The 24,353-nt window shown below is 40.7% G+C and overlaps 1 protein-coding gene across 2 annotated transcripts in view; it reads left to right on the plus strand.

Annotated features, from left to right (window-relative positions):
* Tox3 (TOX high mobility group box family member 3) overlaps positions 1 to 24,353 on the plus strand; it is a 28,198-nt gene that overhangs the window by 544 nt on the left and 3,301 nt on the right. Inside the window, exons 2-5 of one of the 2 annotated variants that reach the window (XM_028755554.1) lie at positions 3,818 to 4,072; positions 15,949 to 16,218; positions 20,059 to 20,286; positions 21,969 to 22,049. In XM_028755554.1, the coding sequence (XP_028611387.1) occupies positions 3,818 to 4,072; positions 15,949 to 16,218; positions 20,059 to 20,286; positions 21,969 to 22,049 (834 nt within the window). The remainder of the gene's footprint in view (positions 1 to 3,817; positions 4,073 to 15,948; positions 16,219 to 20,058; positions 20,287 to 21,968; positions 22,050 to 24,353) is intronic. The other variant, XM_028755555.1, reaches the window with a different exon arrangement.

The following is a 24,353-nucleotide window of genomic DNA, read 5'->3' on the forward strand; positions in this document are numbered from 1 at the left end:
TCCCTCCCTCCTGGATGTCTAAGCAGATAGCTGAGTATTTTGGAAACATTAATAGAAAGTATTTGCTTCTTAGCTTGCTAAGGTGTTAACCTGAACATCACAGCGTAGGGAACTATGACCGAGAGTGTTACAGGTTTTAGAGTGGCATGCAGTGAGTGCTTTGTTGTTAGAACCCCACCACCTAGCACAATGCCCACGATAGTAGTGAGCCAGTGAGAAAGTATTGAGTGTCTGAGTCAATGAATAAACTTGGTACGTGTTATGATTGTAGTGAGGAATTCTGGGTGATGGACACTGCATGCAGTGCCATATTAACTCTTGTTTTGTGCTAGTTTGCAGGTATACGTGGGATAAACATTGTCTTCTTGCTGTTTCTACCGTATTTCTTACATATGACCTTCCACCTTTGTCTGGTTTCATTGGCATGCATTCTGAAAAAAAAAAAAAACCCTCAAGATACTTGGTTAGCTCAATCAAACGTTTTCCTAAAAGGATAGATTGTGTAAGATTTAACATTTTCAAACAAGAACAAACAGAAGAATGAAATCAGCCCAAATGGAGCAGTTCCTTCGTGGCTTGGGCAATAAAAAGTCTTCATTTTCCAAATACATTCCGATATAGGAGAGTGAACTAGCTTGACCCCAGAGATTGAAAATAATAATGGCTTTGCAAATGATCTTGGTACAGGCGAGCAAGTGATAGGGAAGAAATTAATGTCTAAAAATTATTAGCGTTAAGTGCAGACTGGAGAAGTAAGGGTCTTTGTAGATTCATTTTTCAGTAAGCATCATGCTCCAACTGGAAGACAGCTTAGATGCAGGAACACTGCTTGGCACTGGCTGCTGGGCTGTTTGGGATAATGAGTGCAAACCCCATCTGTAAGGACAACATGATGTTTCATTCTGTGGGATTTTTTTTCTTCTACATTTGAATCAAACATTGATGAAAGCTGTTCTGCCAGCAGCTGTTCAGAAACAATTTAATTCCAGCTGTGATAATTCACCGTGTCAGACGTCGGCTGTTATATGTTGATACAACAGTACTCTCCAGATTTGCATTCTTATCAAAAGGAACAAATGTTTTGAACATTTCAGTACAGATGGTATTTAACCATGCACACAGTACTTTAACATGTTCAAGGTAAACACTGAAAAGTCAATATCTGTAAAAATTGATCACATAGACTCCAAATGATTAATCTGATCCAAAGCCCGTGCCCTTCATTGTTGGTGGAATTTGTGATTTTTTTTTTATCCTCTTAGAGAACAGTGTTTTGGATCAGAGGTACTTAATAATTATTATATCTGATATTTTACCTCTCCCCTTTCTCCGTGGAAGGCCTCACATGTGATATTTTACCTCTCCTTAAAGGTAGTTAAGATTTTAGCATCTCCTTGGTTACATTTTACAGTGTTATTTCATTGTGTTGTTTTATTAGGTCATTGCAGACATATATTGCTTCTAAGTTAAAATTAATGTGTCTTTTAAAAAATTATGCCACGGGGACATGTTATATATAGCATGCCTCTCTATACTCCTTAACAAAAATAAAAATTGAAAACCTCTTTAATTTTGACTGCCTGGCCTGAGGTGTGCTTTTTATATTAGAGTTTAAAATCTTACGTAATGGCTTCAGTGTGCATCTTCCCAAGATCAAAAATAAAGGCAGAGTAAATGCTAATGTACCACATTATGGCTCTCATCTAATTTCCCAATCACGGCATTAAAAGTAAATTTATCTGTTTTTTTTAACATTTTAATGAGTGCAAACTAATTCAGGAAGACTTTAGGTTGGCATGCTGTAAAGCCTAAATCGTGTCTGAATCTGGTTTCCTTCACATGCACAGTGTCCTGCAGATAACACTACAGGGACCAGGGTATTCTTAAGTTTGAAATTCACACATGAGCTTTATGTTTTCTATCTGTGTCATGATTACTCTGACCATTTTTAAAGTACTTTAAATATTTATTGAAATAATATTTCAAGTGTTAATTACAGTGGTAATGAAAACAGCCAAATGCCACATATCAAGAATGAGTGTTTATCCGTATTGTTAATGTGATATGTTAGATTTCATTAAGCAGTAATGGGGTAGCAAATGAGTCACAAATTACAGTTGCATCTGTTACTAGACCACATTAGTGCCAAAATAACAGCGAACGCAGCCATAGGGTTACGTTCATTAGCCAACCCGCGTTTGTGGCCAATTCATCCCTTTGTTGCTAGGAGCTCAGGGTACCACAGAAAGAGACTGACATTGACAGAGGCTATCATTGCAACTACGCCCACGTCAGAATATCAAATGCTTCACTCTGGCTCTCAAATGCTTTATTAGATTTCAGTTTTCTTTAAACATTTATTGAGTCTACCAAGGTGCACAAGCTGGCCACTTGTCCTGCCGTAGCTTCCCAGAGTTCATGAGCTCTTCCTTTCTGGTGAATCGCAAGTAAGAGTCGTCAGGTTCTGTGTGCAAGAAATGCTTTTTGTTGAAACTACTACCCCCTACCCCCATAGAGTTTGTTTTTCTTTCCTTTCAGGTGGTTATCATATAGCATCATAATTGAGAAAATGACTATTTTCAATTCTTAATTAGGTCTCTTTATCAATAATAGCAGACTCCAATTACCCCATGCCAGTTCACTCTTTCAAATACTATTAATAATAAATGAACTACATCTGTGACCCTCTTAGCTAGGAATAAAAAATAAGTCTGGGTGGCCCCCAAATCCTGTGCCTCACCAAAATGTAGGTGCACATATGTATATAAAGTAATCATCATCATCATCTTCATCACCTTGGATCTTGGTGTCTCTTCTCCCCTCACATAGTCTGCATGGCCCACATGGCAAGAGAAATATGTTTAATGTAATTGAAATGGAAGGCAGCCTTGAGAGTCTTCAAAGAGCCTACTTTAAAAAGCCTGAAGAACATCAATAGCATTCACAGATAACAATGTTCTAAGATTTACTTAAGTTTTAAGATATAACATTTGTCTAATGAGGTGAATAGGTGGTATCTATGTACTTAGTGCAGCTATATCAGTATGGCTTTGTGCTCTCTGGGTAGTCTTTAGAAGCCTGCTAGATGATGTTCTGATAAATACATATGGAAATGTTCACATTAAAAAAGATCCTCCTTATAGTTTCAATAAAAGCACCAGCATCTTTTAATATGAGCCAGAATAAGCCTTACAGAAAATGTTGCATGACACAGTCACAATTTCCCTAGAAGCATTTATTACACTTGGGAATATGCCAATAAAGAAAAATTTAAAAACCAAACCACAAATTTAATATTACTTGTTTTATAGGTTTTGAAGGAAAGTAAACACCTGTAATGTTCCCTCTGGATTAATGTGTGTGTGTGTGTGTGTGTGTCTGTATGTGTGTGTGTCTGCGTGTCAGCGTCTGTGTGTGTGAGCATGCTTGCCCCCAAATTGTCAGCATTTTATGAAGCATGTGGATCACATACGCGATTTGAGCTGTTTTACTAACATATCAATAAAGTGGCAATTTGTTATATAGCCAAATTTAATGTTGCCAATGCTCCAACTAACAACAAAGACAGATGTTGTTAATTAAGTACACATTAAAACACTGTTAATACTGATACTCCATTAAAACCATATGATAATGAGACTTAAATCTTTAATCAGAATGATCAGCAAAACTTTATATATGGAAATCTGTGTTTAAGATGTTCTCATGTTGAGAAATAAATATTTGGCCTAGATACGTAGTCTTTCTTGTTTCCTCTAAGGAGGGATAAAATACAGGAACTGACTGCAAGGGTGTCTGTATTTTGTTCCCTTTTCAGCAGACATTCCACACGCCAAGCCTTGGGGACGAAGAGTTTGAAATTCCACCGATCACGCCTCCTCCAGAGTCAGATCCCACCCTGGGCATGCCTGATGTACTGCTACCCTTTCAGACTCTCAGCGATCCGTTGCCTTCCCAGGGAAATGAGTTCACACCCCAGTTTCCCCCTCAAAGCCTGGATCTTCCTTCCATCACCATCTCAAGAAATCTTGTGGAGCAAGATGGTGTGCTTCATAGCAATGGGCTGCACATGGTAAGCTCTCCATTCATTACCTATGACTCTGCCTTGTCGTTTGTCTTCATGGTAAGAATCTTGGAGGCTCTGTTCAGAAATATCCCTGTCTGATGGGCTGGTGGCCACTTAGGTAATACTCTGATTGCCCTCTAACCATAGGTAATACTTGACTGATATCTGATATTGGGTGATTGACAGCTATAGAGGAAGGCTGTCTTCCAATATGAAATGAACTTTAGGAAGGCTTGCTTACTTATTACTGTTTTGAAGGCAGCAGGTCTTCCCTGGCCTTTGTTTTAATGCAGAGGTGTGCTTAAAGTGAGTACTTAATTCAGGCGAGCCTTTGAACATGGAAGCTGTCTTAGGTGTCTGGGTCTTTTGAACTTGTTGAGTTAGAGTGTAATGTGTATGGTACATGATTTGTTCTTATCTCCAATCAAATTATCAATGATACAGAAGAATGGGGGGGGGAGAGTTTCTGATTATAACCAGCAGAGGAAAAAATGGCCTGTGTTATTATGTGAAATACACCTAATTGCGTTATTTATTGCCACAAACATTGAATAAGGCACTCTAGAGAGCAAAGATTACTAATGAGATAATTTTATTTCTATTTTTCTTAGTGTGCAATTATAGTCAGCAATCACCAGAGTAAATCCGTTTTAAGTATTTTAAACTCTTCTGCTGGGATTGTGTCTTTTTTCTTGCAGCACAATATATAATGTATTTGTGTCTGTGGAGGTGAAGCACTAACCAGGCATCTTAAAACAAGATTAATAGTTTATAGAGTTCTCTCTCTTTTTAAACCCCGATAAAATGAGACAGATGTGTTGGTATAACAAAAACAAATCCTATTGCTTGTTTACATATTTCTCTGTGCATTAGGACCGTGCCAGTGATGTTTATTGGTTTTATTTTTAATTCCCCAGATAACAACGCACGATTGCAAAATATGTAGTGGATTAACAGTGCAAAGATTCAGTGTGCTTTCTGAAATGTAAGATTACTTCCCCAAATAGGATTGCAGCAACATAATTTTCTTTTCCTGTGATCTTTTGTGTTTGAACATGAGGGTTTTCATTTTTACTTTTTTTTTTCAGAGAAGAATGCAGTGAGCAGGCAGGAAGTAGTCATTAAGTATTCATAAATGTTCCCTGACATCACAAATAATTGTTTCCTGTGGACTTTCGGACAGTTTTCTACCTTTGACACTGGAAAAGGGGGGGGGTTCTGTCTTCCTCTACAGTCTAGCTTGTAATATACTTGGAAAATAATAAGGATAAAAAGGGTGTTTAGTCACCAAAGGAGTTTACTAGGGCTGCCATATTTATAGATTCTCAGCCAGGCTCATTCAAGTTGCAGAAATACTTAAAAGACCATATAATATATGCTAAAATGTGTACTTTATTAAATTGGTAAATATTTATTAGTAATATAAGAATCTGCCTTTAAATTAAACATCTGATGAATTACCTTGCCTCAAAGCTATAAAACTGTTATTGCTGCTATAAAAAAGTGTAAAGGAGGCATTTTGACTATGAAATTTCATTTCATGGTCAATTGAATTTACTATATTGGAAAGAACTAAAGATGGAATCATAAAATAATTATGATATTCACATACACTTAAAGACAATGCTTTCCCGGGTTGGCGTTGGAAGCGAGAACTCAATTTTTAATGCTTCTTTTGTAATGTATGGCTAATCAGTAAAGCAGTTCAATTATTCCATTGATTTTTTTTTAAGCATAAGTACTTTAAGTGCAGGCTCTTGTGTTTACGTGGACCGCATCATGGTTATGGCTACTGGTTTGAAGTTCTGCTCAGCCCGAGTGCTATTTATTTTGGCTTGAAGCAAACTAATCTTGTTGGAAATTCTAGTCGAATTTCACCTTGAAAAATGTCATGGGGTTTTAAATCACAAATGTTGAGAAAAATAAAATGTACCAGGACAGAATTATGATGAATACAATGTGTCGTTGGCTTTGTTCTGTGGACTCCTGACATGTTCACCTGTAAACTGGAATTCAGAATCGCCAGAGGCATGGTTAAAAATGGGTTACGTCAAGGTTCTTCTCTATCTCCCTCTGGGTACCGAGGTGCTGGCTACATCATAATACTCGGCAGAAGCCTCCTCTGAGATTTCTTGTAGGAAGGTCAACACAGAAATAATAAATAATACTGTGTACATCATGCATGCAGCGTCCTAGGGCACGTGGACGATTCCATCCATACCTTATGCAAGTAACAAGTTTTATTATCCAAATGAATATAGCTGGCTGTGAGGGACTGCTGTGGTGAATTAAGCCTATCATATAAGAAGAAAAGCCAGTTTGTTTATGTCATATCGGACCAGCTTTTCCTCAGAGCTCCATCGGTGTTGCTCTAGCAAGACTGACAGTTTGTCAGAGGACTGATTAGCTGCATTATGACGGGCAACAAGCGCTGCGTGTTTATCTTCCTTAAATTTGTGCCGTTGTTTTTAAAAAACAGAGCGCAGAAGCAAAAGAGGAGAGATTAAAAAGAGTCTGATGATTAGCATTCACATTTCAGAAACTGCAAATACCCCTCTGGTATTCAAAAGAGAATTGCTGCAAAACCGAAGGTCCGGGCGTTTGTGGCTTCAAAGAGCAACCTTGATTTGCTTGGAATGGACGCAGAGGTTTTAAACAAGATGTGGCTGGCAGGTTGAAGTCAACAGTAGACTCTTACTTAAAAATTCGTTACCTCTAAGCATTATTGCTAGTTTAGCTGATCATCTGGAAATTATTTTAATCTACAAAAGATTGCAATTCTGAAAACCAACAATGTGAGCTCCAAAGGTTTCTTTTTTTTTTTAACACCTCTCTGTAATCTGCCCAGCCTGCTGAGTAGCCCCGACATCAGTAGTACATCAATTTCAGAAAGTGGATTATTTTTACTAGACAGCTATTGTGACATATTGGGTCAGTCATAAATGAAAGATATTCATGCAAGCATGCAATACTTGTAATGAAGTCTCACTCTGACCTTCTGTATGATTGATTCTGTAATTTAGTTTTCTCAGGCAGTGCCTGAAATGAAATGAAATCATGTTGAACAAGTTTTGAATACCCACAGTGCACCAGGAGAAGAAAAATCTGCAGCCCCAGAGGCTTGAGAGAGAGCAGATGAACGATTTATCTCTATGCTATTATAGCCTTTGCCAGCATTCAACATTTCTTTCTTTTTTTTCTTTCTTTCTTTTTTTTTTTTTCTTATTTGGCTTAAGTACTTAATTCTGCAGGTAGCTCTAAATGGGAAAATAAAATGCTGTTCAGATTTAAAGTGACAGGACAGGAGTATGTGCAGGGGACTGATAAAATATCTTGAATAGAACTGACCTTTCATGTAGCTGAAAGTTACTGGGGGATTCATTCTCATAATTACCATATAGATTATTTTTATTTCTTTCCTGCAATGAAACATTTCAGAGAGCAGGGCTGCTGATTGAATGAAAATTGAACTTGTTAACATTCTTTTCAGCTCAGCCTGTTGTACATAACAGGAGGTTAGCTTTGATGAGTTTCAGAATTCTCTTTGATATCAAAGAAACAGACAGTGAAATAATTGTCTCCAGTCTGATATTTTGTATGCCCCCCTCCCAAAAAAGAGAATTTATAAAACACACTGATAATTCACACACGTTTTCTGCCAACATTATGTTCCCGTGTAGAGGGCCTGTGTGCTCTGTTTGATGTTGCGTTGGATTTAATTGTGATAACTTGCGTGTGTCGGAAATGCCGGGTGGATGCTTGTAGCACATCAAAGGGAGTGGTTGAAAATTGAAAAGGGAGGAGGTGGCAGGAGCGCATTTCGGTGTGAAGTGTCTGGATCTGCTCAGGTGAGAGAGCAAAGCTGAGGAGGGACTCAGGCAGCCGAGTAGGCGCGTTTCACATGCTAATAACATGCTTAACACGCCATGCTGGTAGATATCATTTGTGATCAGGAAAGTGGGAGTTTATCAAAATGGCATGTCTAAAATCACCAAGCACATTTTACACATTTTTTTCCACACAATTGGCATGGTTCTAATTTTGATTAAGTTATGAGATAATTTTCTTGCTATCTAAAAGCAAACAAACAAACAAACAAACCCTTATATTTAAAGAAAGAGCCCACTACCAATTAATACATTGTTTTTAGTAATGTCGCTTAATGTGTTACAGATAAAACAGTTATTTCATGGGTCATTAATGTGTTTAATGTGTGGAACGTTCTATTAAAACAAGCCCTTATTATTATTATGAACATGTTCATGGCCGTTGTCAACAGAGGTTGCGCAGCCGAGTTCCGTAGGATGGTTGCCGCTCAGCCATTGGGGACTGGCGAATTCTCATACAGATTGAGTGGTTGCTGTGCCTGTGTATTTTAAGTTGAGTTGCTGTCAAAAACCATTTTCATTGTTAGTTAACAATGAAAAAGGAGCAAACTCCTCACTTTTAGCGGACAAGGCCTCGACAATACACAATCAGAATTATGAAATTGAAGCCCATTAACTGCTAGCAAAATCTTACAGAGCACCTACTAAGTGCTACAAGACTAGTAATAACCTGAATTATCCTACTTATAACATGGTGTTTTGTGATTGTTGTTTTGTTTTTGTTTTTGATAACCAGTGTCTCCTCCATGGACTGTAACATTCACAGGGCCCAAAGCTGTCCATTACCAAAGACACCTTTCATGTAGCTCTTACTGGACTGGCGGGCAAACAAGCCAGGCCCAGATGCTTTTCTGCTCGTCCTTCACAGTGGAGCGGACAGTCTTAAACCATCTAGCACTTAAAATATTCTCTCTGCGTGGCCTGTAAATACTACTGACCCTCATCACATGGGTGAGGTGCTGCCTTTAAGGTCAGAGTCAGTGTTACCTATAAAAGCAAGCATATGCTCGGAACTAATAAACACAATTAGCTGTTGGGCAGTGCTGTGTGTGGCAGCTCACTTGATTTGTCAGTTTTAAAGGGTCACTATTCTTCAACAGTGACATGGAGAGTTTATTTCCAAGTCTCTTCTTGGTAGCTGGTATCATCTGTAGTTGAGTGTTGCCAGACCAAGCGCTGATGAGGGACTGTAGAAGCATCATTTTACAGTGCTCAGAGTCCTGAATACAACCTGACAGGATGGCACCGTATGTGTCAGAGGCATAAACCACTCTGTGTGCTTATCCCAGATCCTTACTGTTACCTGCCATCTTGCCGTAGGTGGCCTTTGTGTGACTAACACCACCCTACCCCCACCCTGACTCCCTCCAGAATAGAATCTCCAGGAAGGCAGCAACCTCACCTGCTGCTGCCTGTTGGCATCTGTGGGCCGGCCTTGGGGCTAGAGCTGTTTCATCTCTCCAGTGTGTGAGTGAATGAGCAGCGTAAGGGCACTCATTCACTACAAGGCATTCTCGACCGCTACACTAAATGGGAGGGTAGGGAACGTAGTGTATAAACAGATGGGAAGCTGGAATTCATCTTTAAAAACTTAACGTAGGGTTAAAGGGAATAAGCATGGTGTTGAGTCTGCTAAGACCGCGTAGCTATTAGGAGAGGGAGTGACCTACCCTGGAGGATTGAATAAGAAACTCTTGAAGTTTTTAGTTTGCCAAGAAACAATTAAAATTAGACTGTTGTGCATAAAACTCAGGTGTGGTGGGGGCAAGCCATAAACCTGAGGTCACACGTGAGGTCATAAGGCTGAGTGGGGTGAGTGACCGTTGTGAGTGAGTGAAGTGGAACAGTGTAGGTATTATGATGAATGTCGAGTTGGTGGAATGGCAGCTTGAAAAATGACACAGCTGACAAGAGCTTGGACTTCTCTTGCAGAAGATCCAGGTTTGCCCTCCTCCCACTCCATGCCCACATTGGGTGGCTCACAACCACCTGTAATTCCAACTCCAGGGTTGGATTGGCTGCCTCTGGCCTCCATAGGCACCTACACTCATGTGCCTATACCCTGCACCACACACAGACGTACAACTGAACATAATTAAAAATCTTAAAAGGAGTAGAACAGGGGTGTAATTCTCATTGGATTGTTATTGGCATTTGCTTCATGGTCTATGGGGTTAGAGATATTACTGGCTAAGCATTACGGTTTGCTTGATTGTTGTTAATTTATAAATAAAATTTTAACATTGCTATAGGACATGACTAAATAATTGAGCATAAAATTGCTGGCCTATATTTCGTATTTGTAGTTACCCTGGTATTTTTTAATACAATATAATGTTTATTACAAGTAACGGTTTAATTATTCTAGTTCTCAGGAAATATTGATTAAGAACTGGCTCAGTGGAAATCTATTTAGTCACACTGTCTCATATTTGGGCTATTTGCTTCTTAATTGGATGCTGTCCTCCAGTGTGAAAACCTGATGCTGTTGTTATAGAGAATATTGACCCAACAATGAAGATAGAAGGCATATAAATGCATTTGCATATGAAATTTAAAATGCCTTTTACGATGATATCAACCCAGATGGAAGGAAGCACCATTAATTGAATGCATGTGGATTTAAAATAGAAAAACAATATGTAATATTTAAAGTTTAAAAATGCAGAAGAAGCATATAGTGTACATTTGATTAAAACACTAGGGAAGATGCTTCTATACCACTCTAAGTTGCCGCTCAATACTTTAATGAATGTGTGAAAAAGATTTAAATATGAACGTCATTTGAGTTTTCCTTGCTCAGGAAATGAGAGCACACTGTTTCTATCTGCCCCTTCCCCCAGCCCACCCTAGTCCTGTGTGTGTGATTTGCAGTCATGGTTGGGTAGTAGGGACTTTCATAATCAGGAAGATTTTCTCAGTTGTCTTTTGGAGTTGGTAAATTAAGGAGATCCTTTTGTCAGGGGGTGATGTTTCTATTACACCTTCCTTTTGCCTGTAATAAGGGAAAGTAGACCTTGTACTATTAATTTAAGCAGGTCCCAGGGGTCATAGACATATACTGTGACTTCTTCCTATTGGTTGTTATCTGGTGTTTGGCTTTCCTTATTTTAGTGATGAGACATTTCTTTACTAATACAAATGATCTACATTTTAACAGTTTGATTTGGAGTCAGGAGAGATGGCTCAGTCTGCTATTCTTGTAGAGAACTAGAGTTTGGATCTAAACACCCACACTGGATGGTTCACAGAAGCCTGTAACACCAGCTCCCTGGGGCCCAGTGCCCTCTTCTGTCTTCCCCAGGTATCTGCACTCATGTGTGCATATATCTAAACACACACACACACACAATTTAAATAATAAAAATAAGTCTTAAAAACTGTTCACTGTTCAGCAATAGGCAGGGTTTCAGGCAATTTAAGAAAACACAGGACTACTGTCAGAAATAGCTATTGCCTAGACTCCTATTTGAAAAATGAAGAGGCCCTTTGACCAGGTACTAGGAGAAGCAACCCTCAGAGCAGCGAGCAGCGATCCTTTTGTTGGGAGGCATGTAGATACTGTGGTACTTCCAGGCCAGCAGGTAGCCAACAATACTTGCCTATGAGAGCAGATCATGAGGAGCCAAGTCTATCCATCCCTGAAGACTTTCTACAGTTGGATATTAATCCTTGAATTGTCTTCAAACACAGATGGAGGTAGTCACCTAGACATGTATAATAAATGTCTCAAATCGACTTAGGTGGACTGCCTAGGAGAAATAGTCAGTTCTTATTTATTAGAATGAATAATTCCACTAGGAAGAAGACACAGTATTGAACATCCATTGAACAACCAGTAGCATCTTTGTATGCTGCCATCCAGATGTCCATGACCAGTCTGTCAGATCCATCATTTTCTAGACATTATCCGTCTTGCAGCCTAGGGACTCTGCTGCTCCTGGCCCTGTGTTGGCAGCATCCAGACTGCTGTATAGTAGGGTATCCTGCTCTGTTCCTTGTACCTCCACAGGTCACTTCTGCTGGATGTGTGCTGCTCCTTTCCCTGAATGTTGATGTCTGCCTCTTTTTGTACCTTAGCTCTGGAGGTCCTTTGTCAGGGTAGTGTCCTGCCATCTCCCATCTTTGTCCATTCTGGCCCATTGCCATCTGTCTACTCCTGTTCTGTGTCTCCTCTCCTGGCTAGCCCTGCCCCGAGCACCTGTGAGCATGCTCTGTGCTGTCTTCCTCAACTTGTTCATGCAACTCCCTTGTCCTGGAACATAAGTTTTTCTCAAATGCTGAATGAAAACTACCTATGGTTTGCTGGTGAGTCTCTTATCTAGTGTGAGTGAACTCCTAGGTTTGAAGTCAGAACCATAAATAAATAAATAAATAAATAAATAAATAAATAGTGTTTCAAAGGTTACTGGCATTCAAATCCTGTTGCTCATAGCAGTCTCTTAGAATGCAGTACTTGTTTTGCCTGAATAAGTTGACCACTGACAAGTCTTTCAAGACCTATTTTTATAGGGAAGAATTGATTTATAAAAACATGTTATATTTCTTTGGGCTTTGTTTGGGGTTATGTCTTTCCTTAATATCTCATTCCTACTGGGAAAAGCTATGACTTCTTTTGGAGAAGTGTATAGAAATTCTTCTGACTTGTGAACTGTTTCAGTAAAGATGACGAGCCGTCCTTAACTTCTGTGAAATATCTAAAAGATTTCCTAGTTTTCAAAGACGGAATCTTAAAAGATTGAGAATTAAATGCTTAAGAATTAATTTTTTTTTGTTTTAAAACACAGGAAGTCCTAAGATCAGTTTGTTTTGTGGTACCAGGGGTTGGAAACAGGACCCCACCTGTGGTAGACAACCACTCTTGTACTGAGCTACATCCCAGCTTAGGCATCTTTTAAAGATTACTTTTTAAATAGAAAATGACTGGAGCTATTGAGGCTCAAGTTCTTCTGAGGAGCTGTTAATGATTGGTGGCTCTACTGAAGCTTAAACCCTTTATACTAAAGACTATTCTAGAGACTGTATAGTTTCCACTGGCTTCACTATAGACTGTATAGTGTAGAGTCTATAGGCACTCTGACCACTAATCTTCCTATATGATAGTTCTCCAATGTAGAAAGCTGTGTAGGGTGACTGTGGGCCATGAGGAATGTTGACACATCCTGATGAGTAGGTATTGTGATTTGGAATCTCTTTGAATATATTCTAGAGGGTTCTTGGTATCTTGTCTTATGGGAAATAAAAAAAAGTGGGCCAATAACTTCTTGGGTTATTAACATTTTGGCAAAGCCTTGGCCTCCCCACCAATATTCTTCATACTAATTCCCCAATTGCAAAAGAACACTGTCTTTTTTAAATAAAATATAACGAGAGAACTCAGTTTAGAAAATAAATGGGTATGAAGATGATTTTGTTAAAATGGGTGGTGGGGGTGGAGAGCCCAGAGTCCATTCTCTTCTCTTTCTGCTGGCACCATGCATCCTTTGGGCACCATGGCTCATTATAGAACCATTTTGCTATTGAGCAAGAGTCACCAGTCAGTGACTAGAGGCCCAGGGACTCACTCATGTCTGTTTAAGGGTTGATACAGTAATAGTGCCAATCGTACAATAGTACCAATAACCAGTAGTCCTAGGGGTTAAGTTAGGAAACATGCTGAGTTTAGTCCAGATACTGGTACCCAGAAAAACACCGAGGGATGATTCCTTTTCAGCCTCCTAGCAGCCAGCTCCACAATAAAGGTGTGAGTGGCGGGTGGCCCCTGCCAGGAGGGCTTGGTTCTTAGCCATCACTTTGCTGATGAGAAGCCATCGAAAATGCTGTATTTGGGAGCCACTCTATAAGCATATATTGTCACAGGCATTGGAACAATGGGATCATGTGTCTCCTCTGTGGAGGATAAAGCTGTATAAGCCAGACTTAGTTAATATTAGTACACATGGCTTTACCAGTTAACTAAGACAGCAGTGCTCAATCAGAAGTCATTGTATTGAACTGGACTCCCAAAGCTGCTTGAGAACAACTTTACAACTTCCAGAGGCAAGTCTGAAAAGATTTAGAAAGCATCCCAGAAAGACGTGTGCACAGGTACCTGTCACTGGAAGTGCAAGTAAATGAGTAATGCTCGAATCTCGGAAGAGCATGAAAGACTGGACAGTAGCTCAGGGCTTGTGAAGGGAAGAGATGTCCTGTCACCCCCAACACTTTGAAGACTGAGTCAGAAAGGATTAGGAGTTCAAGACTAGCCTTGGCTACATAGTGATTTTTGAGGTGAGCCTTGACTACATGAGACTCTGTTTCAAACAAAATCAAGAGTTCAGGGTCAGCCTTGGCTATGTTGTGAATGTAAGGCCAGCCTGAGCTACATGAGGCCTTGTTTCAAACAAAACAAAACAAACAAACAAACAAACAAAAAATTAAATCCAGTGGTTACTTTGATTTAACCGTTTTGTGTTATCTTCTGTTTTATTCCTGAGTCTTGATTTAGTTCTCATGTGTTGTTTGTCTGTTATGTTTTACAGTTATACATTTATTTTATATTTCTTTGAAGAAGTTTGAGCCTTTTCACTGTTCTAATTCCATCTCTTATGATGTGATCCTCACTGACAGTGGGGCCACTTTTTAAAAGATAAAAACGGACTTTGTTTTACAGTTACACCCCTGTTTACCTTCTCCGTCTTGGATGTCACTCTAGCTTAGTAGTCATCATGTGGAAGTGATTTTTGTCCCCTGAAACCATTTCTAGAGGGGAGGGAAGCTGTTCTAGTGGGTGGCAGCCAAAGATACTGTGGAAGTACCACAGAACCCAGAGGACCCGGGCCACACCTCCAGTTACCTGGTCCAGCTGTCTGTTGAACCAAGATTGAGAAACCTAGCCATAGATCAGTACACACCTATCTAACATGCTGCTTTTAAAACCTTGCTTTAAAAAATGCTTTGTAGTCTGGTGAGGTGATTGTTTACACAGCCACTATTCTTTGACATAGCTTCTTGCTCAGTAACACTGAGACTATGTGATTGAGAAACCAGATATTCAATCAATGTATTTATTGACAATCTTCTGCTTTTTTTTTTTAAAAAGCCTCATCAGAAAGACTCCAGAGAAGAATAGTAAAGAACCTTTAACTTCATATTAAAATGAGATTCTAGGTCACTGGGGGGTCAAAAGAATTAGATTTTAGTAAGATCACATTTACTCCAAAGGACAAGTCTGCAAGAATTGGCTGGAAAGGCATGCCTTTATGTTGTCTTCTTTGGTCTTTAAAAGGGATCCAAAGAGAAAGAAGCAGCAATAGCCGTAATGGCTTCCCATAAACCCCCAAACAAGGAAGGCTACTTCTGAAGTCAAGGAAATCATTTTCACAAAAATAATGCTGATGGGGAAATCCCCACCTGGTATTCTGGAATATTTTTAGAAGTATTATGGCATTAAATCACGGTGGGCTCAGCAAAAGAAAAACAGAAACAAAGAGGGTTTAATTGAAAGCACTGGTGTGGGAGCCGAGACACTGAATGACTTCCAGATGCCCTTGGGGGTGTAAATTCAGAATCATGATGACCCTGCTTAACATTGACTATATAGAAAAGATTCTCTAATGCAAACAGATTCTCTTCTGTGAAACCACAGGTCCTCTCTGATCACTCTCTGTGCCTTTCCATAAGGGTTCACCAGAGGATGGGCCCTCCTCTCACACAGTGGGTCACGGGACCAGTGCTGGGTATGAGAAGGACATAGACTCATTGGAGAACCCCTAAAGGGTGGTCTCTTTTGGCCAATTGTCTTTGTACAGAAGTCAGCTGAGAACTGTCATATAGCAAGACAGCTGGGTTGTGTCTTTGCATTTTGTGCTCTGGCCTTCCATGTTTGTGGCTTGCATCTAAAACGTCTCTGCAAAGCTGCAGATGGATCTGACTCGCCTACAGGGTTGCTGACCTTACAAGTTGATCGGTGTTTGGAAAACTAAATTCCTTTCTCCCTCACTCTTATCTGTGTAGGATCAGAGCCACACACAAGTGTCACAGTACCGCCAGGATCCCTCCTTGGTCATGAGGTCAATTGTCCATATGACGGATGCTGCTCGCTCTGGGATCATGCCTCCTGCCCAACTTACCACCATCAACCAGTCTCAGCTCAGTGCACAGCTGGGCTTGAATTTGGGAGGAGCCAGTGTGCCCCACACATCTCCTTCACCTCCAGCAAGCAAATCAGCCACTCCGTCCCCTTCCAGCTCTATCAACGAAGAGGATGCTGATGAAGCAAACAGAGTAAGTTATCCGTGGCTTAGTGTGGAGCCGAGCTGATGGCGGGGCCAGTTCCTGCCCATGCTAGAGTTTGCATTTGAGGGGATCACCTTCCTTTCTTCATGGATTTGGAGAGACCTTTCAGTTGATGGTGATTTAAGATTTTATTTCTTTTGTTCACACACGGCTTTGGGTGAAAGGGTAATGAAATGGAAGAGTAGGGTGAGAAACCAGGTCTCCAGGAGTTAGAAGACCTGAGGCATATCTGTTAAGTCTTTTGTGACTTAATTGTCCCACTATGCAAATGGAAGGGTCTATACCCTGTTTCCAAATATTCCAGACTTGAGAAATTCTAAAGGCTCTCGTTCTGTTATTGATATGAGCAAATTTCACCATCTTGTTGGGTGACCACACTCCAGTAGGGCTCTTTCTCAATGATGGCCACTCAGTGGATTTGAATGACTCTGTCCTTTGCCTTTGCCATGAAGAATATACTTTTGGTTGTACATAGATTGCAGATGGGGCTTTCCTGAATGGCCAAATGGATAGCTTTAATGAAAATGAACTTTGTGATGGTGTACAATTACTCATTATGCTTCTGTTAATGGCGTGTTTTGGACCTGTGTTTGTCAGTTGTCTTGGTGTAAAAGTTTCTAAGAAGCTGGCATGGTGCTCAGTGGTAGGGAGAATTTCTACTGTGTGCAATGCTTAGAATCCAACCCCCAGTACTGCTGGAACGAGAAAGAGGAGAGAGAGAGAGAGAGAGAGAGAGAGAGAGAGAGAGAGAGAGAGAGAGAGAGAGAGAGAGAGAATATGAATGAGAATGAGAGAGAACAATATTGCCCAAAGAAATCCTACATTTGTTCTGAACTAGTTAAAACTAGTTCCAGGCGGCATAATTGATGCCACTTCACAGATTATAGTCATTTCGGTTTGTGAGTTGAGGAAGACTTTACTGAGAAGGTTGTATTTGAGGTCTGAGAGGATGCATAAAAGTTTGTGAGGCATAAGAGAGAGGCCAATGTTTGAGTTCAGGGAAAAATGGAGAGCAATGGGAACTGTGTGTCCGTTTATGAGTGCCATGAAGTTTGATATAGGGGAGGGCAAGAATGGAAGAGGTGGCATAAGGTGTGCAGTAGCATCTTCCAGTGGTGATTGAGGGTTGATGGTTTGTATTCGGTGATGGTGTAATTGGATGGATGCAGCCACTCTGGCTGTCAGTAGACAACAGCACACACGGAGGGTCAAGAGAAAAAAGAGATTGCCTAGAGGAGACCTTTATACTCGCTGGTTTGCTTTCATCCGCGGAAGGAACAGGTATAGGGTACCAAGTTAGCCAGTGTTTCTAAAGAGGGTGAATAGCTAAGATTCGATGATAAAGTGGAAGAGATAAATTGGATTTTGGTTTGAGAGCAAACATGGATGGGTTAGCTTGCAATGGGGGAGGGGGTGGCATTTTAAGGTGCTTACTTTTGAGACTGGAGCTCAGTCCTTCAGAACTGAAACTTTAGGGTCTGGGACTGACTGTAAGACAATGTTAGGAGTCAGCCAGTGCGGCCAGAACTCTGAGCATCATTATCATAACTACCAAAAGGAAGAAGAGGAGGTAACTAGAACGATGTGGCAGAAAGAGGGGATTTAAGGTGGAGGGTTTGGCCCTGAGGTGTCTAATGAGCACCCACCTGGGCAGTGAACTGACTATGGAGAGTGAGTAATACCCTTTTCCACAGAGACTTGAGTGGGTGAAGAAAGCGAGGTGCAGGTTGTGGCTGCTTAGCCAGCTATGCCTTTTCATATCCAGCTACAATCCTTCCCTCCATTCTCCTGCACTCAGGTCCCCTGTCAAACAGAAACTGTCCAGATGACGCCACCCTGCCTGCTTTACTCTAGTTTAACCGAGAATGTGTTCTGATCTGTTGTTTAAACTGTGGGACTCTTCATTTCTAGTTAAGTCTTAAAAAATAATGGTGGTCAGGACAAATTGCATTTTGCTAAGAGAGACCTCAGAACTTGGGGACACATGACTATAGCTTTGCTGAAAGAAAACCTGGCTTCCATTAAGTTTCTACCTGAAAGGGGTCTGCTTCCCCATCCAGGTTTCAGGCATTGGGTAGAATTTAACAAGTCATGTTTATTCTGAAAATTTAAGGCAGCTATGGGGTCTACAGAATTACCAAAGAAACTGTGTAAGTTCTAAAGACTAGTGTTTTAGAAAGAAGGGAAGTGAAGTACATTTGTATGCTTTGTAGACGTGGCTGTCACTCCAAACAGTACAAACTAGAAGGCATCCAGTGCTTCTCAAAGACTGAAATATGCAGTGTTCACCAGGAAAGATTACTGTTTATTCTGTTTCTTCCCTAAGAATTTTTAGCAATTGGATTAAATTCCAAATGTCCCTCACTTAGAAAGTTTTAAAACTCCAATAATATTTGAATTAAGATTCCCATTCATAAAAATCCAAATTCATCCAAATTTAAATCAACTATTGTTCATCAGGCCCAAGCCTGGCTTTAATTAAAGAGATATGTCTTCAAACACTTGGAGGTTCTTGATGAAGATAACAGCAGACAAAAAAAAAAATAAATCTTCAGTGTACTTGCACTGTAACCTAGGTCAGAGAAAGCAGAAGTGGGCGAGTCATTTGCCTTCCTTCTTGGATGGGTATCTCTATGATATGGTCAGTAAAATGCAGGTGATTGGGTCTGTTGAGAAGGCTCGGTGATGAAGAGGACTGCGGTTTGGTTCCCAGTACCCATCTGGTTGCTCATAACCTTCTGTAACTCCAGTTTCAGAGGATCCAATGACCTCTTCTGATTTCCATGTGCAGTGCATACATGTGGTGTTTAAACATACATGCAGGCAAAATGCCCATACACTAAAAATAAACAAACCAGCAAATAAACAGCAGGCAACAGCAGCACGTGAATTGGAAGCTTGCGTGTGTATAGATTTGGATCTCTACCCATTGTGTATGTAGGGTTCTGACCTGGGAGTCATCGGTGTGAATGTGTCTCTGTGCAGTGCTGTGCATTCAGGGTTACTTACCTTGTATAGTGAATAGTTTTCTCACAGCTTTCCTGTTAGCCTTGGTGGTTTTAAGTATCAGCTTGTGTTCTTTTACAGACTGCTAATGTTACGATGAGTATTCGCTTCTTTTCTATCTCTAGTTAAAGTGGTTTTGACATTTTTATATTTCTTGTTATCGTGTCCTTTAGAAAGTTATTATTTTAGAAAATAAAGATGACCTTTCCTTTATTGTGCAAGTGTAGTGATTACAGCTAATTTCTATTTGCACTTCCAGAGGCTCATTAGCACAGCAACCTTCTTGTAAAGGGGAAAAAAATCAGCCATACAAAAATCAATTCTGACCAGTCATACAGATGGCATGTAACTATGGCAGGGGGCCTTGTTTAAAATATGCTAATATGATCCACATCCAGAATGTTATTAGGATTTCCTTCTAAACCATCTCACTGTGAACTGTCTTGCTCTCTCTTCTCTCTCTCTCTCTCTCTCTCTCTCTCTCTCTCTCTCTCTCTCTCTGTGTGTGTGTGTGTGTGATTATACATAGATAGCGTGGCCTGGTACAGAGTGTTCAGGCCTTCATTACTCATAATTGCCATGGAAAGCATATGTTGTGAATATATTGAAGCTACTTCCTGGTCTCATTAATCAGTGTTCTAAATGCTAATCTCTGCTGTCCAGTTAACTCTAAGCAAGTGTGCCCCTCCCCCGCTTTTGGTGGTAATTCATCTGTTGATGATGCCTAACAAAACCTTCAAAGAGCCACTGTGACTTGGAGTAGGTCTTGCTGCATTTTCTGCAAGTTCATTTTAGGCAGTGAATTTTCTTCCTGCTTTGCAGGCCATTGGAGAGAAAAGAACAGCCCCAGATTCTGGCAAGAAGCCCAAGACTCCAAAGAAAAAGAAAAAGAAAGATCCCAACGAGCCTCAGAAACCAGTGTCAGCATATGCACTGTTTTTCAGAGATACACAGGCTGCAATTAAAGGTCAAAACCCCAATGCAACCTTTGGAGAGGTCTCAAAAATTGTAGCATCTATGTGGGACAGCCTTGGGGAGGAGCAAAAGCAGGTAAGACAAGCATCTGTCATGGGCATGTATTTTAAAAGCTACCTGAATATTCCTTACATCTAACGTGATTGCTTCTTAAGAAAGCCTGTCTACTCTATGGAATTAAAATACGTACAAATAAATCCAAACAGCTCTTCTTTAATTAATTTTTAGTCAACTTAAGGGTACATGTTCAGAATCCATTCACAGGAGACTTGGAAGAAATCCGGCCAGCAGCCTGCAAGCATAAACTTTTGATGCTAATCTTTTCATTTTAAATAATGTGGAATTTTCACCCTTTGTTCAGAAAGGACCCTACAAAGGGATTAGGTCCGTCCTGCTTGCGTTTCCATTGATCATCTTTCTGAACTCTTGTGCTATCCTGGTGCGTTTCCAAACTTTGAAGCTGCCTCTGCATGGCTCATTATTGTCACTGGGCATTTGAAATTTTATTCCAAGTTCATTTTAAAGCTAGGTAGTGTGAGAGGTATTCAGAGATTTGCCATGCTGGTGGGAGATACTTCCTCAGGGGCCTGCTTCCTCTTCAACTACTCAGCACAAATGAAGGGAAGAATGGGGGTCCTTTGGGCTTGGTCCTCCCTGCTTGCATAAAACTCCAATTACCTTTAAGAGGAGTTTTATATATCTATGGGAGAACAGACCCCTATCCATGATGAAACAGAATGATGGCTTCAGAAGGGGGGTCGTGGAGAAACGCGTATCATGAACTCATTCTCTTAGTTTGTTCAGTGGAATGGTGCAGCTATTGAATCTGCCTGTTTGCTTGCCATGAGCTTATTACCATACACCCTACCCCAATGTCTGTCCCCCAAATGGAATTCTAAGGATCTAGGAAACTACTGCCTCAAACCTAACAGATTCCTGAGAGGGAGAGTTTTACTTTGTTCTAACAGCCAGCCATCAGACTCTTTAAGAAAAATGAAGCCCAATTCATATGTGATGCACTAGTCCTTACATAAGTCCTTGATCTCGGTATGGCACTCTCCCATCTTTTATTTTTTTATGATTTCTGCTTCTCTTTTTTCTCCAAGAGAAGCCCAAGATTGAGAGGCCTCTATCTTTTCTCTTTTGTCTAATTTAAAATATATATATATATATATTTGTTTGTTTGTTTGTTTGTTTGTTTTGTATTCTGGAGCCACCATGAACGTGGTCCACATCATGTATGTGGCCTTCAGAGGCCAGCTTTCAGTAGTCAGTTCCAGCACTGGGTTCCAGGGATTGGGCTCTGGTACTCAGGCACAGCAGCCAACACCTTAACCTGCTGAGCCATCATCTCCTCAGCCCCTCTAGCTTGACTTTAAAGCTCTGATTTGGTGCAGTGTAGGAAGACATGTAAGGGAAAATTGACACTGTTGGAGAAACCTTGTCCTTATTAGAATTTAAGCCATTTGCAGAAAGATGGTACTCACTGCTTGTTGGCTGTCTAGCAAGAGGCCTCCGGTGACAACCTAAGATCATTCTCCCTTTTGATCATCAAATGTCATCAAAACTGGGCTTGAGCGTAGGTAGGCAGGGATTTTTTTTATTTGTGTGTGTGTGTGTGTAAAACCCTTGAAAATCAAAGCTGGGCGATTAGGTTTTTAGGTGAGCCCTGTTTATGTGACCCAATTTGTGCAGCAGGTTTACAGCTAAGAATTTATAGCCTGAGGGTGGTGCTAATTGTGGTCTTATTTTAATAGGTATATAAAAGGAAAACAGAAGCTGCCAAGAAAGAATACTTGAAGGCCCTGGCTGCCTACCGGGCCAGCCTCGTTTCTAAGGTAAGCCAGCTAAGTGTGGGAGCCGTCCTTGTGCACGGGAAACGTCAGTGCAGCTCCGTAAGAGCTTTCCATTAGACACTACCCATCTGACAGTGTGAACATTACGGGCTCCTGTGCGCTCCTGAAGCTGAGTTACTGCTAACGGACTTGCTGTTCTTTCTGTCTGTGTTTGTAGCCATCTAGATACATTTTAAATAGCTTGGGTTCTTTCTTTGGGTGGGGAGATGGATCTGGGTTAATGTTCTCCGCTTAACACTGGAGCTGTGCTTGCCGGGGCATTTTTGAACATACCATAAGTTCTCTGGTAGTTATGTTATTGTAATCGACAGTAGTGCATTTTGACCAGTGGTTTCACATGGTATAAATAAATAAGCCTCATGATTATTTAAAATAAAATCATGTTCCAGGTACTAAGACACAAAGTATATGCATTATACATCGAATGTACAGTGATGTGTTCTAAGAGGCATTAATATCTCAGAGCAGCTCTGCTCTGCGTCATCATTCCATTGATCCAAAAGGAATGAAGGAATGTGTTCCCTCCCTCCCTCCCTGTCTGCCTGTCTATCTGTCTGTCTTCTGGCAGTCCTAGGGATTAAACCAAAGCGTCACACATACTAAGCAAACACTCTACCCCTGAGTCCCACCGCCAGACGTACAGTCTTACACTGTTATTTTACTACTTAGTAAATTACGGAGGGGTTTTGCTTTTCTGGAATTTGGACTGGCTTTGGGGTAAATGGTTTGGACTAGCAATTTTTGTCCCAGACTCGTCTTTTCTAAGAAGTCGATTCTATTTTATCATCATTATCTCAAGTACATAAGGCCTCAAAGCCCTATTGAAAGGCCTTTCTCCTCTTCTCTTCTCTTGCACACCTGAGTTGTTTCTTCTTTGCATGATGAGCCACCACAGGGAGCTGTACTGCAGCAGATCAACAGAGGGCCTCCTGTCTTTGTTGACAGGATACATCCCACCTCATCAGAGAGAAATAGCATTTATCGGGTCAATAGCAAAACCTCTTTTCTGAAATTCTGGAAGATGCATACTGGAAAACACACTGAGTCTGAACTCAGACGTGCAGTGGATGGAAAGCAGTTGTGTGAACTGTGGGCACTGTGGTCTTTACAACCACCCAGAGGTGTAGTGGATCAATAGGTTGGCAAAAGTAGGTAGAGCAGCAGTGTGTGCTTCTCAGGTGGACCAGTTTGTCCTTGGTTTACCCAGAGGCAAGCATAGGTGACCTCTGTATGTGATGGTGTCAGCAATTGACCACATATGAATTTAAACCAAGAACCACTACCTCAAAGGGAAATAACAACCACTAAGACTTTCCAGACTGTGCTTGACTTAGAAGGGATAATTGAAAATATTGTGACTAGAGTCAGGATCCCAAACTATTTCCAAATGTACTTTATGCACTTGGCTTTATTTTTAGATAATTGGAAGGAACTAGGGTCGTGGTTGAGGTACATTTTCAGAAGAATTTCAACCAGGACCCAGAGCTCCCAGGAGGCAGCATCCAATGGCACAGGGTGGCTACTTTCCACTCTTCGGAAGAACGGCTCTGTATGGGAGTCCACAAGTTAAAAAGATGATCAATTGAAGATTTCCAGACTTGCCTTCATGTTGAGGCTGAATGTAAACCAAATCCTATTAGATTCATTAAAAGAATCTGGCCAATGTGTCTTTGGAGACAGGAGATCTTAGTCTTCAACTGTGAGGGCCGCAGTGAAAGAGAAGACCAGTAGATTTGAATCATACTCGCGATAATGTGCGTCTCTGTGTTCAGAGCCCAGAACTCCCACCCCAAGCTGTAACTTTACTGTCCTCTGAATTTAAATCTTCAGAGACGTTAACCCAGGCTTCAGTGAGTAAATCTGGCAGATACCCCCACAGTCACCAACTCCGCTTCATTTATCTCTGAAATGCCACCTTAAAGCTCCTTGGTACCTTTGGCCAGTGCCAACAGTTTCCATTATAGTTTCGTCCTTAAAACTAGCCTGGTGATTTTTAAAAAGTAGAGTACATGAAGTTACGTTGTGAAATGGTACATATTCTATTTTATGAGTCCTCTAACAATTTCTAAGAATAAATGCGCACACTTACAGCATCGTGTACCCCATGCCTTTAGAATAGGACCCTCCAGTAACATTCAGTCCCACTGGGTTTTTAGACAAGAAAGAGTGCTGCCCTACAAGAGTGGTGCTTAACAAAGGTGTGTCTGACCAGAGCCACCAGCTACACTGGGTGACTCTCTCTGAGGCCATTTTCAGGTTCCCTCAAGTAGCAGATTTTTATAAATC

Source organism: Grammomys surdaster, unplaced genomic scaffold, assembly GCF_004785775.1.
Source record: "Grammomys surdaster isolate TR1022 unplaced genomic scaffold, NIH_TR_1.0 126063, whole genome shotgun sequence".
NCBI lineage: Eukaryota > Metazoa > Chordata > Mammalia > Rodentia > Muridae > Grammomys > Grammomys surdaster.